At 41.4% G+C, this 16,982-nt stretch overlaps 1 protein-coding gene across 2 annotated transcripts; it reads right to left on the bottom strand.

Annotated features, from left to right (window-relative positions):
- Positions 1–2,077: 2,077 nt before the first annotated feature.
- GTF3C6 (general transcription factor IIIC subunit 6) lies at positions 2,078–14,522 on the bottom strand. Of its 2 annotated transcripts, none has more exons than XM_045499292.1 (6): positions 14,178–14,522; positions 13,781–13,861; positions 12,319–12,382; positions 12,177–12,242; positions 10,012–10,125; positions 2,078–4,345 (listed from the first exon to the last, which is right to left on the bottom strand). In XM_045499292.1, the coding sequence occupies exons 1-6, from the start codon at positions 14,289–14,291 to the stop codon at positions 4,047–4,049; spliced, it is 738 nt and encodes a 245-aa protein (XP_045355248.1). In that variant the 5' UTR covers positions 14,292–14,522; the 3' UTR covers positions 2,078–4,046. The 2 variants fall into 2 exon arrangements, with proteins under 2 accessions (XP_045355248.1, XP_045355249.1); XM_045499293.1 differs by having other exon boundaries at positions 12,177–12,221; positions 14,178–14,512.
- Between the last annotated feature and the right edge of the window lie 2,460 nt (positions 14,523–16,982).

The following is a 16,982-nucleotide window of genomic DNA, read 5'->3' as shown; positions in this document are numbered from 1 at the left end:
ACAAGAAAATGGATTCTCCCGTGGTATGTCCAGAAGGAATGCAGCCCTATCAACATCTTGATTTTATCCCCGTAAGACTTATTCTTGGAATTTGACCTCCAGAACTATAAGATAATAAATTTAATCGTGTTTTAAGCCACTAAAATTGTGGTATTTTGTTACAGCAGCAGTAGCAACCTAATACAATCACCAAATGAAAGCATGGGATATGAAGAGAATACAAGAGTTTGTGAAGACATGATAGTGAAGGAAATCTTACTTGGGATCTGAAAAAAAAGTAGGACCTTTGCTATCTTGACATCCTTATTCATACGTTAAGTATGGCAACGTTAAACCCAAAACAAAGTACCAGTTGTCCCCACCACACACACACCCAAAGAAAAAAATTTTTAAAGAAAAAAATATATATACCAGTATCTAGAAACTACATATTGTCATTAACAAAGGCATATATTTACTCTGTATTGAATCAATAAAATGTACCTCTAGACAATTTTATAAACAGAATTCTCTTATTCCATAAGGAAAGAACGGTGGGCTCAGTCAACTGAGCCTCCAACTCTTGGTTTCAGCTCAGGTCATGATCTTGCCGTTTATGAGTTCGAGCCCCAGCATCAGGCTCCGTGCTGACAGTGTGGATCCTGCTTGGGATTCTCTCTCTCTCTCTCTCTCTCTCTCTCTCTCTCTCTCCCTCCCTCCCTCTCTCCCTGCCCCTCCCCTGCTTGTGCATGCACTCACTCTCAAAATAAAAACTTAAAAAAGGGGCGCATGGGTGGCGCATTCGGTTAAGCGTCCGACTTCAGCCAGGTCACGATCTCGCGGTCCGTGAGTTCGAGCCCCGCGTCGGGCTCTGGGCGGATGGCTCAGAGCCTGGAGCTGTTTCCGATTCTGTGTCTCCCTCTCTCTCTGCCCCTCCCCCGTTCATGCTCTGTCTCTCTCTGTCCCAAAAATAAATAAACGTTGAAAAAAAAAAATTTACAAAAAAAAAAAAAAAAAAAAAACCTTAAAAAAAAAAAAAGAATGGTGGAAGTCATAAAAGAGAGACAGCAAGTCCATTTCTAGAATCAATGACATTTCTGGAGAGAACTGTATGCAAGCCTAACACATTAGGAAGTTTTTTCGGTTTCACATAGGAACAACAAAAAAATGAAAACAGTAGATTCTGGAAAATTATTAGCTGCTGCTAAATAGCTAACCACATAATATCAATAATTTCAGCTGACTCTGTCAACAAATTTGTTATGATCAACTATATAGTACATAATGAACAAATGTGTGGATTTCCTAACATTTCTATAATGGCCTTAAGGAGTAATTCCCCATGATGAACCTTAGCCATATAAAATCCTATTAAATAGAATACCATCAGGGCGCCTGGGTGGCTCAGTCAGTTAGACGTCTGACTCTTGGTTTCAGCTCAGGCCATGATTTCATGACTTCGTGGGTTCGAGCCCCACATCAGGTTCTGCACTGACAGTTGGAGCCTGCCTGGGATTCTCTCTCCCTCTCTCTGCCTGTCCCCACTAGCACTGTCTCTCTCAAAAACAAATCAAAACAGGGGCGCCTGGGTGGCGCAGTCGGTTAAGCATCCGACTTCAGCCAGGTCAAGATCTCGCGGTCCATGAGTTCGAGCCCCGCGTCAGGCTCTGGGCTGATGGCTCAGAGCCTGGAGCCTGTTTCCGATTCTGTGTCTCCCTCTCTCTCTGCCCCTCCCCCGTTCATGCTCTGTCTCTCCCTGTCCCAAAAATAAATAAACGTTGAAAAAAAAATTTAAAAAAAAATCAAAACAAACAAAGCCATTTTAAATAGAATATCATTATTTGTTAAGCAAAAGCCACCTACTGCATTCAGTGTCAGAAGCAGTATTGTGACAGCTACAAAGAGACTGTAGTTCCAAGATTCGTTTGTAAGTGATAGCAGTTAAATCAGTAAGACAGACCAATGGTGGAGAAATTAATTTGTGAAGTTCTAGTCTGACAAAACATTTCATAATTGAAAAATAAGATTCATTTTACTAAATTCCCAACATTTATCCTCATATCCTCATTTACAGGCAAGGAACTAAAAACACGTTATGTTCTTTTCAGAATATAAGACTTTATTATCCTCTTCAACTTAAGGTAGAACTACATCACACATCAGATGAGTTTCTTTGCAAGATTACAGGTCTCAAGAATTTTCCATTCTACTTCCTTACCCTTTTCTCCAGTTTTCTAAATGCATAATGTATTAAATAGGATTACATGTGGCTATTACAGCATGACTTAAACAAGAGGAAAGGTATTTCTCCCTCACACAAAAGGCCGGAGGTAGGTAGTTGCAGTGCCTTCCCTGCCTGAACAGCAGCAGTCACAGGTTAGGAATGACGTTCACACTCAGGACCCAATAGGTCTTCTGGGACTGAACCCGGCACCGGCTCACTTCACTTCATTGGAAACAGCACAACAGCATGAGGTTTGTTTCAACAGGAGGCTTTACTCTGGCACCCAAGCGTCAGATCAGGTGTAAGGGAACAAGATCATCTGGGTGGGTGCAGAAGCCATGCTGGCTTAGAAACTTCAGGCTGCCCAAGAACCAGTATCTCTTGAAACAGCCATGAATGTAGCTTCCAGGGATCTTTGTAATAGGAACCACAGTGCTTGAAGCACCTGGCTGGCTCAGTCAGTAAAGGACATGACTCTTGATCTCAGGGTTGTGAATTCAAGCCCCACATTGGGCATGGAGCCTATTTTTAAAAAAAAGAAAGAAAGAAAGAAAGAAAGAAAAGAAAAGAAAAGAAAAGAAAAGAAAAAAAGAAAAAAAAAAAAGAAAAAGAAACAGTGCTTCAGGAGGCCCAGTCCATATTTTCCGATGGGTATTTACAGTTGTCATATAGTCTTCCTGATCTAGATACCATTTACCAATAAGGGGTCATTTTTAATCATAAGCAATATTGCCTGACATCACAGTTGACATTCTATTATTTCATCTTGTAGATTTCCAGGGAAAACAGTGCCAAAAGTTAAATTTGAAGTCATTCTACCATGGAGAAAAAGAAAGGGTTCTATTATTAACCTTCTTTATTCGTGGCAGTCCAGGGCAGCATATCAAGATCCAATCTTCTATCTTGTTGCTTTGCCACTCGTGACTTCTATTTCCAAGGTTCCTTTCTAGTCCCAAAAGCCTGCTGAAGCTCTAGCCACCACATCCATGTTCCAGCAGGAAGAAAGAGAAAATGAACTGGCCCACTTCCCTTTATGTCTTAAAATTTAAGGAAACTTTCCAGAAGCATCTATCACTCAACACTTATAATTCCATGTCACTGGCCAGAACTTAGTCATATGGCCACATATATGCATACACATGGGCAAATTGATAACCTGAATAATTCTGGGATTGTTACAAAATGAAAAAAGAAAAAACAGATACTGGGTCAGGTAATTAGCAAGATGAGTCAGAAATAGTATGATGGAAGAAGCAGGAGAGACTCAAAGAGTGAGAGGGACTTGACCATTACTGGCTTTAAAGAGAAGAGGACCATAGCCAAGCAATGTATGCACCCTCTAGAAGGTGGAAATGGCTCTCAGATGATAGTAAGAAAATGGGACATTGATCCTTCAATTGTAAAGAACTGAAATCTGCCAATAACTGAATGAACAAGGAAATAAGAGTCCCCAACCCCAACCTCCAGTAGAGAATGAGGTCCTGCCAACACTCTGATTTTAGCCTAGCCCATGTCAGCTAGCTGACCTACACTTGTGTCATTTTAAGCCACTACATTTGGAGTCATTTGTGACAGCTGCAATAAAAAATGATACACTTACCTTAATAAAACCTCCAATTTAAAAGACTTACCAGAGAAGGGTCCCTATAGTCATTTACATCATATTTTTAAAAATTCAATTCATATCTGGCCCTTAATGACTCTGGTATATTAAACTGTACTACAATTGGAAATGTGTGTAGAGTCAACAAAACTAGTAAAATAGTGAACTGAAAAGCTACACAGTCAATTATTTTATATAAAAGCTCCAAAAAGTTTGTTACTAGTTACTATGAGAAACATTTCATCTAGGAGTGATTTCTAAGGCAGTATCTTGAGTTTCCATAAAAACAGAACCTTCTGACTCAGAAGGGATATCAGTAAGAGAACCAGAATTCTCTATCTCCAAGTTCAGTGGTTTCCCCTGTTCATAACTCAGGTTTGAACTATCTTTCATTTGAATCTCTTGCTCTTCCAGCTCCAAAGGTTTCTCTGAGGCTGGAGCTACCACATCGTCATCTTCACTTTCATGCAGAAAGCTACAAATCATGTTGGGTCTATAGGAGAAATCATTGTCCTTGATCTGCAGCCATTCCACACCACCTGGTAAGGGAGGGTGAGGGATGGGAGGACAAACCAAGAAAGAAACATGAAAAAGGAATTTCAGGCACTGAAGTATATTTCTCTTTAATTTAAATTTTCATCCTATGGATACACGTCAAAATAAAATCCCAAGGTAAACCAATGAACATGGTGCCCATAACTACTGATAAATAATCATGGAATTTCCATCTTATCTGGAGATCTTAGAATGCCTATAGTGTATGCAACATCAAAATCACTAAAAACGGAATATAGTCAATAATATTTTAGTAACTTTATATGGTGACCAGTGGGAACTACACTATATGGTGAGCACTTTGTAATGTATATAATTATCAAGTCACTATGTTGTATGCCTGAAACTAATATAATATCGTATATCAACTATACTGCAATTAGAATTTTATTAAAATTCAGACTGAAAATAAATCTCTAAAAAAAATATCACTAAAAGTAATTAACTTTAGTTACCATTCCAACCTCCTTTTCCAGAGTCCAATTCCCAAATCATCCTGAGAGATCACTGAGTTCTCACTGCCACCTCACACCTTATAGAAAATTCTGTCACTTCCATACGATTTTCTCCTCAGTTTTCGTGGATGATACCACCCTATCGTCTTTCAAGTCAACAGTAACATGTCATTTTGAGTTGGAACATCCAATGATGAAATAAGACACCTCTCCAAAAAAAACAAACAATAAAAAACAAAAACTTGAAAAAAATTGTTTTCCTTCTCGTACTTACAAAGCCCTAACCCAACAATGAACCCTCCACAATCAAGAACTGTTTCTGGCACAAAAACAGACACATAGACCAATGGAATAGAATAGAAACCCCAGAACTAGACCCACAAACGTATGGCCAACTAATCTTTGACAAAGCAGGAAAGAACATCCAATGGAAAAAAGACAGTCTCTTTAACAAATGGTGCTGGGAGAACTGGACAGAACATGCAGAAGGTTGAAACTAGACCACTTTCTCACACCATTCACAAAAATAAACTCAAAATGGATAAAGGACCTGAATGTGAGACAGGAAACCATCAAAACCCTAGAGGAGAAAGCAGGAAAAGACCTCTTTGACCTCAGCCGTAGCAATCTCTTACTCGACACATCCCCAAAGGCAAGGGAATTAAAAGCAAAAATGAACTACGGGGACCTTATGAAGATAAAAAGCTTCTGCACAGCAAAGGAAACAACCAACAAAACTAAAAGGCAACCAACAGAATGGGAAAAGATATTTGCAAATGACATATCGGACAAAGGGCTAGTATCCAAAATCTATAAAGAGCTCACCAAACTCCACACCCGAAAAACAAATAACCCGGTGAAGAAATGGGCAGAAGACATGAATAGACACTTCTCTAAAGAAGACATCCAGATGGCCAACAGGCACATGAAAAGATGCTCAACGTCGCTCCTCATCAGGGAAATACAAATCAAAACCACACTCAGATATCACCTCACGCCAGTCAGAGTCGCCAAAATGAACAAATCAGGAGACTATAGATGCTGGAGAGGATGTGGAGAAACGGGAACCCTCTTGCACTGTTGGTGGGAATGCAAATTGGTGCAGCCACTCTGGAAAGCAGTGTGGAGGTTCCTCAGAAAATTAAAAATAGACCCACCCTATGACCCAGCAATAGCACTGCTAGGAATTTACCCAAGGGATACAGGAGTACTGATGCATAGGGGCACTTGTACCCCAATGTTTATAGCAGCACTCTCAACAATAGCCAAATTATGGAAAGAGCCTAAATGTCCATCAACTGATGAATGGATAAAGAAATTGTGGTTTATATACACAATGGAGTACTACAGGGCAATGAGAAAGAACGAAATATGGCCCTTTGTAGCAACGTGGATGGAACTGGAGAGTGTGATGCTAAGTGAAATAAGCCATACAGAGAAAGACAGATACCATGTTTTCACTCTTATGTGGATCCTGAGAAACTTAACAGAAACCCATGGGGGAGGGGAAGGAAAAAAAAAAGAGGTTAGAATGGGAGAGAGCCAAAGCATGAGAGACTCTTAAAATCTGAGAACAAACTGAGGGTTGATGGGGGGTGGGAGCAAGGGGGGGTGGGTGATGGGTACTGAGGAGGGCACCTTTTGGGATGAGCACTGGGTGTTGTATGGAAACCATTTTGACAATAAATTTCATATATTGAAAAAAAAAAAAAAAGAACTGCTTCAATGATGCTAATCATTTCTTTTATCCTTCTGACCCTTTCAGTCAAATATTTTCAGTGGTTCCTCATTAATTTCTATAGCAAGCCTTAGTTATACCTTCAAAATGCCATTAGATATCTCTAAGATACCACAACCCATCTTGTCACCCCGTTCACACTTCCATCTGCTCCTATTCACCACCAGAAGCTAACTCTTCTGTGACTGTTTGTTGAACCATCCTTATGGCTGATGCCATGTCTTCTCATATGTTACTACTATAAAATCTCCTTCTGGGGCGCCTGGGTGGCGCAGTCGGTTGAGTGTCCGACTTCAGCCAGGTCACGATCTCGCGGTCCGTGAGTTCGAGCCCCGCGTCGGGCTCTGGGCTGATGGCTCAGAGCCTGGAGCCTGTTTCCGATTCTGTGTCTCCCTCTCTCTCTGCCCCTCCCCCGTTCACGCTCTGTCTCTCTCTGTCCCCCAAAAAATAAATAAACGTTGAAAAAAAAATTTTTTTAAATCTCCTTCTATCAAAAGTTGATTAGTCCTTTTCCCTCCAGCCAGCTTCAACCATTCTTTCATTATTTTTTTTCCTGCAATACCATCATTCGCATAGTCACCAGGTTCAAAATCTTGAAGCCATCCATCCTATTGCCTATTCTGTTATTTAGCTTAAATACTTGGCACATAACAGAAACTTAAAATAAGTTGAATGAAACGGGTATTGAGTCCCATTCACACATGTCTGTTTCAGTGTGATTGACTTTAGAGTGCAAACTCCCAGAAGGCAGGGCCCACATCTCCTTTTCTTTTGTTCTGCCTGCAGCATATTGCCATGTTTGGTAGCCTCCAAGATGGTCCCCAAAGATCTTCACCTTCCTGGTATTCATGCCCCTGTGTCGTCCCTTCCCATAATAAATAAGATATGGCAGAAATGACAGAATGTGACTTCTAAGGCTAGTTCATAAAAGATATTGTGGCTTCTATGTTGTTCTCACAGATCACTTGATCTGGAAGAAGCCATCTGCCATTGTCAGGAGCGCACTTGAACAGTACTATGGGTAGGCAAGGTCCTGAGGCATCCTGCTAACAGTCAGCATAAACCAGCCAGGCATGTGAGTGAGCCAACTTATATTCAGATGTTCCACATTACTCAAGCCTTCAGATCCCTTCTTCAGTCCAGCCAACATATTGACGGTAACCTCAAGAGAGACATTGAGCCAGAACCACCTGGCTAAGCTGAACCACCTGGCCAAATGCCTGATTCACAGAAACTGTGTAAAATATTTTTGTTGTTGTTTTAAAACCATTAAGTTTAGAGGGAATTTTTTATGCAGCAATGCATAACCAATATAGCCTTGAGCTAACTAACGTATTTGATTAAACGAAACATGCAAATCTTCCCACGGTCGACCTGGTGGTTTATTAAAGACTCTAGGAAAGGAAATTCTACAACTTCCTGCTTTAAAAAAATATATCAAAATAATAGCTAAGCTATCTGATATGTATCTGCCTTTCAAGTCCATTCTAGAACTTCAAGTACCTCTTTCTTCCTGTTATTTTATTTTATTTTATTTTATATTTTGTTTTATTTTAGAGAGAGAGAGACAAAGTGTGAGTGGGGAAGGGGCAGAGAGAGAGGGAGACACAGAATGCAAAGCAGGCTCTAGGCTCCAAGCCGTAAGCACAGAACCTGACGCGGGGATTGAACCCATGAACCATGAGATAATGACCTGAGCCGAAGATGGACACTTAACCGACTGAGCCACCCAGGCACCCCTCTTCCTGTTACTTTCACGAAATGCTAAAAATGGGGATAGTTTTGGGATATACATGTTAAGAACAAAGATTTTTTATGTACTTATATGTAACTGGTATAATTAATTTCTACATGATTAATGTGCCTTCATATGTTTATTCCTCAAATATAATAAATCAAGCCACAAATATTCATCACTAGGGTCATGTTTATCAGAGTTTGAAATATGTCTTTGAGCAATGAGCTTTTTTTTCATTAGTAAATTTTTTAAAATGGAAGAATAGATGACACACAATGTGACATTAGTTTCAGGTGTACAATACAGTGATTTGAAAAGTCTATATATTATGCCATGCTCACAACTGCAGCTACCATCTGTCACCATATACCATATGACACTATTACCGTACCATTGACTATATTCCCCATGCTGTGTCTTTTATTCGAGTGACTTACTCATTCCATAACTGGAAGCCTGTATCTCCCACTCCCCTTCACCCATTCTGCCCATCCCACCACCCCCACCCCTCTGGCAACCACCAGTTTGTTCTCTGTATTTATGGGCCTGTTTCTGCTTTTTGTTATTAGTTTTTTTAATTTTTTTATATTTAGATAAATGTGTGATTTCTCTTACTTCACTTATGAGCAATGAGCTTTTAAACTTCCAAGTAATGATTTGCTCATCTCCACAAATATGTGCCTGCTATGGATGGGTTCAAGAAGCACTAGTTCAAAGTCTCTACTCTGGGATGACCAGCAATTGGGGAAGGCTCAGCGGATGCAAATTAAGAATGAGATTTAGGGGCACCTGGGTGGGTTCTGTCATTAAGCACCCGACTTCAGCTCAGGGCATAATCTCACCATTCATGAGTTCAAGTCCCACATCGGGTGAGCTTGAGCCCTGATTCAGGAGAACACAAGAGCTGCATCGGGTAAAACAAGAGCCCTGGATAAGCCTTGCTTCTCTCTCTCTCTGCAGCTCGCTCATTTGTGCTCCCCTCCAACTCAAAAAAAAAAAAAAGAGTCTTCGGTCTAAAACCTGTGAGTCCTTCCCTCACATATAGAGCCAGCTTCTTCCAATTGTGAGCTTCTTGGGAAAGGTTGCCACCGCTGCCACAAGTTTCCAGGAGATCCTCTGGGGTTACACCTTGACGACACAGATCCTGTCGTCTCCATTTACAAAGAAGTTTTAATTAAGGGGATGGGGTGGGTAGCAGCTGCTGAATTCCCTAGGGGCTGAAAATCTATCAAGTTTCTTGACAGACTCCTCACAATTGTTTCCACGCAAAGCAGATAAAAGATTTCTTATACGTCTCTAGTGCCCTCTGCCACACCAGAGTTCAAATAAATTTTAAATCTATGTTTGATACTTTTCATGGAACACCCTCAATTTTCTTTTTTAAACTTTTTTTTTTTTTTTCAACGTTTATTTATTTTTGGGACAGACAGAGACAGAGCATGAACGGGGGAGGGGCAGAGAGAGAGGGAGACACAGAATCGGAAACAGGCTCCAGGCTCTGAGCCATCAGCCCAGAGCCCGACGCGGGGCTCGAACTCACGGACCGTGAGATCGTGACCTGGCTGAAGTCGGACGCTTAACCGACTGCGCCACCCAGGCGCCCCTCAATTTTCATATTACATAGCTATTACTACAAAGTACAGAAATGTCCTGGCAGCAATGTGTCATTATCAAAGCCGATACTAAATCACCTACTTTCAGAGAACTAAGTGAACTAACCTATGTTTTCTTCTCCTTCCTTCTTTTCTGTCAGAAGAGTTCTTGTCATGCTGAGCTTCTTCATTGTATGGCACTTATATTTTAACACCGTTCTATTACTGCCTTCTGCATCACCTAGAACATAAAATGAACTCAATTATTTTATTGTTGATGCCATCAAATAGTCATGTTAAGCCCCAACAATTCCGGTTCAGAGTCGCCTGGGTGGCTCAGGTGGTTGAGCGTCCAACTTCAGCTCAGGTCATGATCCTGTGGTTCATGGGTTCGAGCCCTACATCTGGCTCTGCACTGGTGGTGCTGAGCCTGCTGGTGATTCTCTCTCTCCCTCTCTGCCCCTTCCCCACTTGTGCTCTCTTTCCCTCTCAAAATAATTAGTAAACTTAAAAAAAAATTTGTTTTTTTTTTATAAATTTTTTTTTTCAACGTTTATTTATTTTTGGGACACAGAGAGACAGAGCATGAACAGGGGAGGGGCAGAGAGAGAGGGAGACACAGAATCGGAAACAGGCTCCAGGCTCTGAGCCATCAGCCCAGAGCCTGACGCGGGGCTCGAACTCATGGACCGTGAGATCGTGACCTCGCTGAAGTCGGACGCTTAACCGACTGCGCCACCCAGGCGCCCCCCAAAAAATTTTTTTTAAATAATAATTCCAGTTAAAGAATTAGACTAAACTACTTCCTGTAGAAATAGTGTAGTAAGTTCAAAATTTAACTCATCCCTCCTGCTCCCAGCACAGAGAAGTAACAGATAAAATACATAACAACTGAAGGCAAAACTGGACTCAAAAACAGCAAACATCTCCAGAGGACTAAAACACAAAACTGTGAGTGAAATTAAAGCTATAGGCCTGTTAGGCTCCAGCCCTGAAGTACAGAAGTGGGGCCAGGAAGCTGGCCTTACAGGGTAATAAGGTCTCAAATTCTACCACTCAAAATGAAGGACCGAAGTCAGACCTACTACCTGCAGCCAGAGACTGGAGTGAGGACATTCCCAATCACAAAAGAAGGCTCAGAAAAAAAGTTGCTGCCTGGGAGCACAGCTTTATAGGAAACCGTGGGCACGGGCAAGAGGGAGGATGAGGCTCTAAGCTACAGGTGTGAAGCACAATGAAAATTTGCACATGCTGTTACATGAGTGTAACCGATACTACCCTTTAGAAAGGATCACAGTCATATCTGTTTGGTTGAACCACATGAAACGGTCCATATTCAGCCCAAGCTGGTCACTTCATATGGTTAAACCTAACACACACTCAGCAATCTAGTAATTCCATTTCTAAGCATATACGTTAGAGACATTTTTACATACATGCACAAGGAGACACACAAATACTCATGGCCGCATTTCTGCAATGAGTTAATATGTATAATTAAGATCAGAGGCTCTGGACCAGACAACCTGGGTTCAAATCCTGGCTGTCGCACTTCGTGTATGACCTTTGGAATGTTACCTACCTCTCTGTGCTTCAGTGTTTTCAAATATAAAATGAAGACAGCAATGGTATCTACCTCACAGATGTGATGAGGATTAAATGAGTTAATACATGTGGCGTTTAGAACAGTGTCTAACAAATAGAAGGCATTCAATAAATGTTCAGAGTTATCAATATTTAATGGTAAAAATAAAAGTGATCAACCTGTCTAGTAACTGGAGAATAAATTGCGGTACGGTCACAAATAGAATACTAAGCAACAGGGAAAATAGAATTATACATACCGATATGTATAAATCTCAAAACCTATCTATAACTGAAAAGGGTTATAGAATGATACATGTAATTTATATCAAGTTTGAAAATATACTAAAAGAAAAGCTATTTATTGTTTGTGGATGGATGGATGTGTGTATACATATACATATATATATACATATACATATATACATATATATACATGTATATATATATAACAAAATCAAATACGGGAAAGAAATACATCAAATTCAGAATAGTGATTATCAAGACAGAGGAAGGGACATATGTTTAGAGAGAGGTATACAAGAGGCTTCAAATGTATCTGGAATGGTTTTTAGCTATCTGGCAAAATGGTAGGATTTGATACAGCTAGACAATGGATACATGAGATGTTTAAGTTTAACATTCACTGTACATAAGTTTGTAATATTTCACAGTAAAAAGATCTGAGTCAGCACTGCAAGCACTTACCATGTTCAACATTTTCTTCAAAAATAACACAGGTCCCAAGAGTGTCTGCAGAAAAGTTGAAAGCAACTTGTTGAGAAATAACAATGACTTTCTGTGAGAAGCATATAAAAAAAGAAGTTTCATCTATCTGACATCCTCCTACCTTCATACTCTCCAGCAAAGACATAACTGTCCACTTGCAGAATGGGCCTCTCAGTGTCAATTCCCTACAACAGAACACAGGATCATAAAAAAATCATCACTAGAAAAAGCCTTGCAGGGTTGGGTGAAATGAGTGAAGGCAGTCAAAAGATATAGACTTTCAGTTATAAAATAAATAAGTCCTGGGAATGTAACGTACAGCATGGTGATTCTACTTAATAATACCATATTGTACACTTGAATGTTGCTGAGAGTAAATCTTAAAAGTTCTCGTTATGATGGGATGCCTGGCCAGCTCAGTCTGTAGAGCATGCAACTCTTCATCTCAGGGTCCTGACTTCAAGCCCCACAATGGGCACAGAACTTACTTCGACAAACAAACAAAAACTCTATAAGAAAAAATATTGTAACTGTGTGTAGTGACGGATGTTAACTAGACTTCTTGTGGTGATCATTTCCCACCACACATACAACTATTAAATCATTATGTTGTACTCCCGAAATATAATGTTATATATCAATTTTATCTCAATTAAAGCCACAAAAGAAAGAGCACTCAATACATAACCTTGCTACCAAGGAGAGTGATCTCCACAACTGGGGAACCTCTGGAGCTTGAACTAGCAAGTACAAGATAAGCTAAAAATGCTCTGAATACAGCAGCTAAGGGCCTGAAGAACACTTAATTCATACCCAAGGAGTAACGTGTATTTCAATCAACATCCTCCTCAAGTTAAGGTAAGAGCAGTGTTGTCCACAATAGCTGAAAGATTTTAAAGTAAAGTGATAAAACAGATGGTAACTTATGACACCATAGCTCAAGTCAACAGCAGAGCTTGAGGTCTTATAAGTTTAGTACGAATCTTTTCTCCCTTCTCTAGGTGGCGTCTGCGTGCACATCTGAGCTCTCTTCGCTGCGTTTTTTCTCCCGCACTCACTATCTAAAACAATGTGGGTTTTTTTCAAAATGTATTGTTCCATATCAAAATGCTACCCCCTCTAAATCTTAAACTCTCGCCAGCCACACATTCAGACCCTCAGGCCGAGTGTGGCATTTTCTCCCACAATCCCTTTGTACTTCTACCTAATTGTCCTTAGAATTCAATGCTTTGTAACGAGGAATAGATCTTCGGGGATACGTATTTCTTTCATTCTTGTTTAAATGTAAGAAAACCTACAGGGGCGCCTGGGTGGCGCAGTCGGTTAAGCGACCGACTTCAGCCAGGTCACGATCTCGCGGTCCGTGAGTTCGAGCCCCGCGTCGGGCTCTGGGCTGATGGCTCAGAGCCTGGAGCCTGTTTCCGATTCTGTGTCTCCCTCTCTCTCTGCCCCTCCCCCGTTCATGCTCTGTCTCTCTCTGTCCCAAAAAAATAAATAAACGTTGAAAAAAAAAAAATTAAAAAAAAAAAAAATAAATAAATGTAAGAAAACCTACAAATATCCTCTAACTCTAGAAGACTCACCAAAATCTTGCATTTATTTTCACATTTTGATAGAAAGTCTGAGTCAATAATTCCGGACAATTCCACCAGAACCAACTGCTCCTGGTGGAAGAAAGAGGAGTTAACATGCTAGCACCGCAGTGTGCAGAAAGAGGCAGTTAACAAGAGAAGCCAAAACTCCCCAATGCAACGACCCCAGCCTTTGTGAACACTAAGTCCTGCTTTCAACGAGAGGTAGCAAGCGACGTTACCGAAAGCGACTGCCTCTACTTCCCCATTCTAACGACCGTGTGGCAGCCAGGGCAGGGGCCCGCCCTCCTGGCCTTACGCGCTGGGGACTCTGCCTCCCGCCGGCCGCATCCCGACTCCCTGCCCCACACGCCGCCTCCGCCGCACAGGCCGCCGCAATACCACTCACTGCCTCCTCTTCTTCCTCTTCTTCTTCCTCTCGGCTCCGCTCCTCCGTCGCCGCCATGATACGGCACCTTTTCGGAACCTCCGAGTCACAGGCCACGCCCTCCATGGCCGCCATCTTGAGTACGGGCGGCAGCTCCCGGTCCGGCTGCCGCTCTGACCCCGCGGACTGCTCCTGCCAGGACGCGAGATGGCCGCCTCCGTGCCCACGTGGAAGTCCGGTCCGAGCCTTCTCCTTGTTCCTTTCTGGAGAGCAGGCGCTGGGCTCTAGTGGCTGCTGGCCGGGGACGGCCTACGACCGAAGACGCCTTCGGACTCTGGGCCCCGGGTTAGGGGAGAGAACTGGGGAGGGAGAGTTGATAAAGCAGGTGCTTGCAAAGAAACCACTTTGTGGGAGGGAAACGGAGAGGCCTCGCTTTGCCCCGAGCCTACATTTCTTGGAAAGAAATTCTTTATAGCGTGTGAGCACTACCCCTCAATTCAAGTTCTCCGTGAGCCGAGTTAAGGGCACATTTCTTTTTTTTTTTTTTTCAATATATGAAATTTATTGTCAAATTGGTGTCCATACAACAGCCAGTGCTCATCCCAAAAGAAGGGCACATTTCAATGTAACGCGTAAGGAGCTCGCGCTGCTCAAAAAAAAAAAAAAAAAAACCCGCTAGAAGGGGGGCTTGGGTTTCAGGCAGGCCGGCTGCGTGGGATCTAGGGTAGAGAAAGGGACTCAGCCAATTGTACGTTAATCAGATCGCCATAGGTGCTGTAAGACAAACATTGTCCTGGGAATACGGAGACCTGGGGAGGTGGAGTTTTGAACAGGATTTTCTCAAACTCATGGTTTCTCTGATTGTAAAATAAATGATCTTTGTACATGAGACAGGATGATCTAGCGCTGAAGAGCATGAGCTTTAGGGTCTAATACTTGTCCAGTTCAGCAGCATTTTTAGCAGCAAAATCTTAGGCAAGTTGGTTATTGTGAGGATTAAATGAGACAATACGTGTAAAACTTAGCCCATTAAAGAAATTTGGGCATATATTAAGCACTGAACTGTATTTTATCTGTTAGTAGTGACATACAAAATTTTAGAATATTGACTTTTTTTTTTTCCAAAAAATTTTTAATGTTTATTTATGTTTGATGGTGGAGAGAGGGAGACAGAATCTGAAGCAGGCTCCAGGCTCTGAGCTGTCAGCGCAGAGCCCCACATGGGGCTGGAATCCAGGAACCGGCAGATCATGACCTGAGCAGAAGTTGGGTGTTTAACCGAGCCACCCAGTTGACCCTATAGTATTGTCTTTTAAAAAACACTTTGGGGTGGGGAGTGGGGGGAGGGCTGGTAGCTCAGTGGGTTGAGCGGCTGACTCTGGACTTTGGCTCAGGTCATGATCTCAAGGTTTGTGGGTTGGAGCCCTACATTGGGCTCTTTGCTGTATGCATGGAGCCTGCTTAAGCTCCTCTGTTTCTCTATCTGCCCCTTCCTCATTCGCGCTCTCTCTCTAAAATTTATATTAAAATTATATATACGTACATATATACATACACACACACATATCCTTCCTTTTTTTTTTTTAATTATAAACACCTTTTTTGAGGTAATCAGTTTGTATGTTTTAAACTCGTTTTCTCACCATATGTAGTATCATGGATGTTTATTCCAAGTTTTCCATGGTAAATACTGATCTACATCATAATTTTTAGTAATGCGTAATGTTTATTGTGTAATATTGATATTACACAACGCTTGGGGCGCCTGGCTGGCTCAGTGGGTGGAGCATGCTACTCTTGATCTCCTAGTGGTAAATTTGAGCCCCGTGTTGGGTTAGAGATTAACGTCTTTAAAAAATATATTACACAACACTTTAGTAAACATCTTTGTACTTTTCTACCCAGTTGCCCCATTAAAGAAATAGGATATCATAGCTTTACAAAAAAAAGAGCACTTGGCCTGTTAGAAGTTGTAGATTTGGGGATGCCTGGGTGGCACAGTTGGTTAAGCGTCCAACTTCAGCTCAGGTCATGATCTCACGGTTTGGGGGTTTGGGGGTTCCAGCCCCATGTGGGGCTCTGTGCTGACAACTCAGTCTGGTGCCTCCTTGGGATTCTGTGTCTCCCTCTTTCTCTGCCCCTCCCCCGCTCATGCTCTGTCTCTCAAAAACAAATAAACTTAAAGCAAATTCGTTTTAAATTGTAGATTTGAATTCTAGCTCTGAAAGGTAATAATTGTGATCTAGGACAAACTGCTACACTTTCTAAACCTCAGTGTTCTTATTTATTAAATTAAGATTAAAATATTTTATACTTATTGTCTATTTTGTATTTGAAGATTAGATCATGTTGTAACTAAAAGTGCTTTGTTGGGGTGCTTGGGTGTCTCATTCGGTTAAGCGTCTGACATTTGGTTGTGGCCCAGGTCATGATCTCATGGTTCACGGGTTCAAGCCCCGCACTGGGCTCTGTGCTGATATTCTCTGTCTCCCTCTCTTTGCCCCTCGCCAGCTAGGGCTCTCCCTCTCTCTCTTTCAAAATGCATAAATAAACTAAAAAATAAATAAAAGTGCCTCGTAAATTGAAAAATTACAGAAAGTGTCAGATTTTATTGGAGTAAAAGAAAGGGAAGATAATGAGGAGAAGGACAATCCAAGCTGAGGGAACAGCAGCCACAAAGACTTGAGGAATGAGAAATGTGTGTTTTGCAAGGTCAGTGTAACAATTCAAGAAGTCCCTTTCAAATAAATAGCTTCATATTTCTAATAAAGGTTATTCCTGTTTACTATTTATGAAGTAATTATTATTTTTATTTATTTTGAACAA

Source organism: Leopardus geoffroyi, chromosome B2, assembly GCF_018350155.1.
Source record: "Leopardus geoffroyi isolate Oge1 chromosome B2, O.geoffroyi_Oge1_pat1.0, whole genome shotgun sequence".
NCBI classification, from domain to species: Eukaryota; Metazoa; Chordata; class Mammalia; order Carnivora; family Felidae; genus Leopardus; species Leopardus geoffroyi.
Note: the sequence above shows the minus strand (reverse complement) of the source record. Positions and strands in the feature narration are given on the sequence as shown.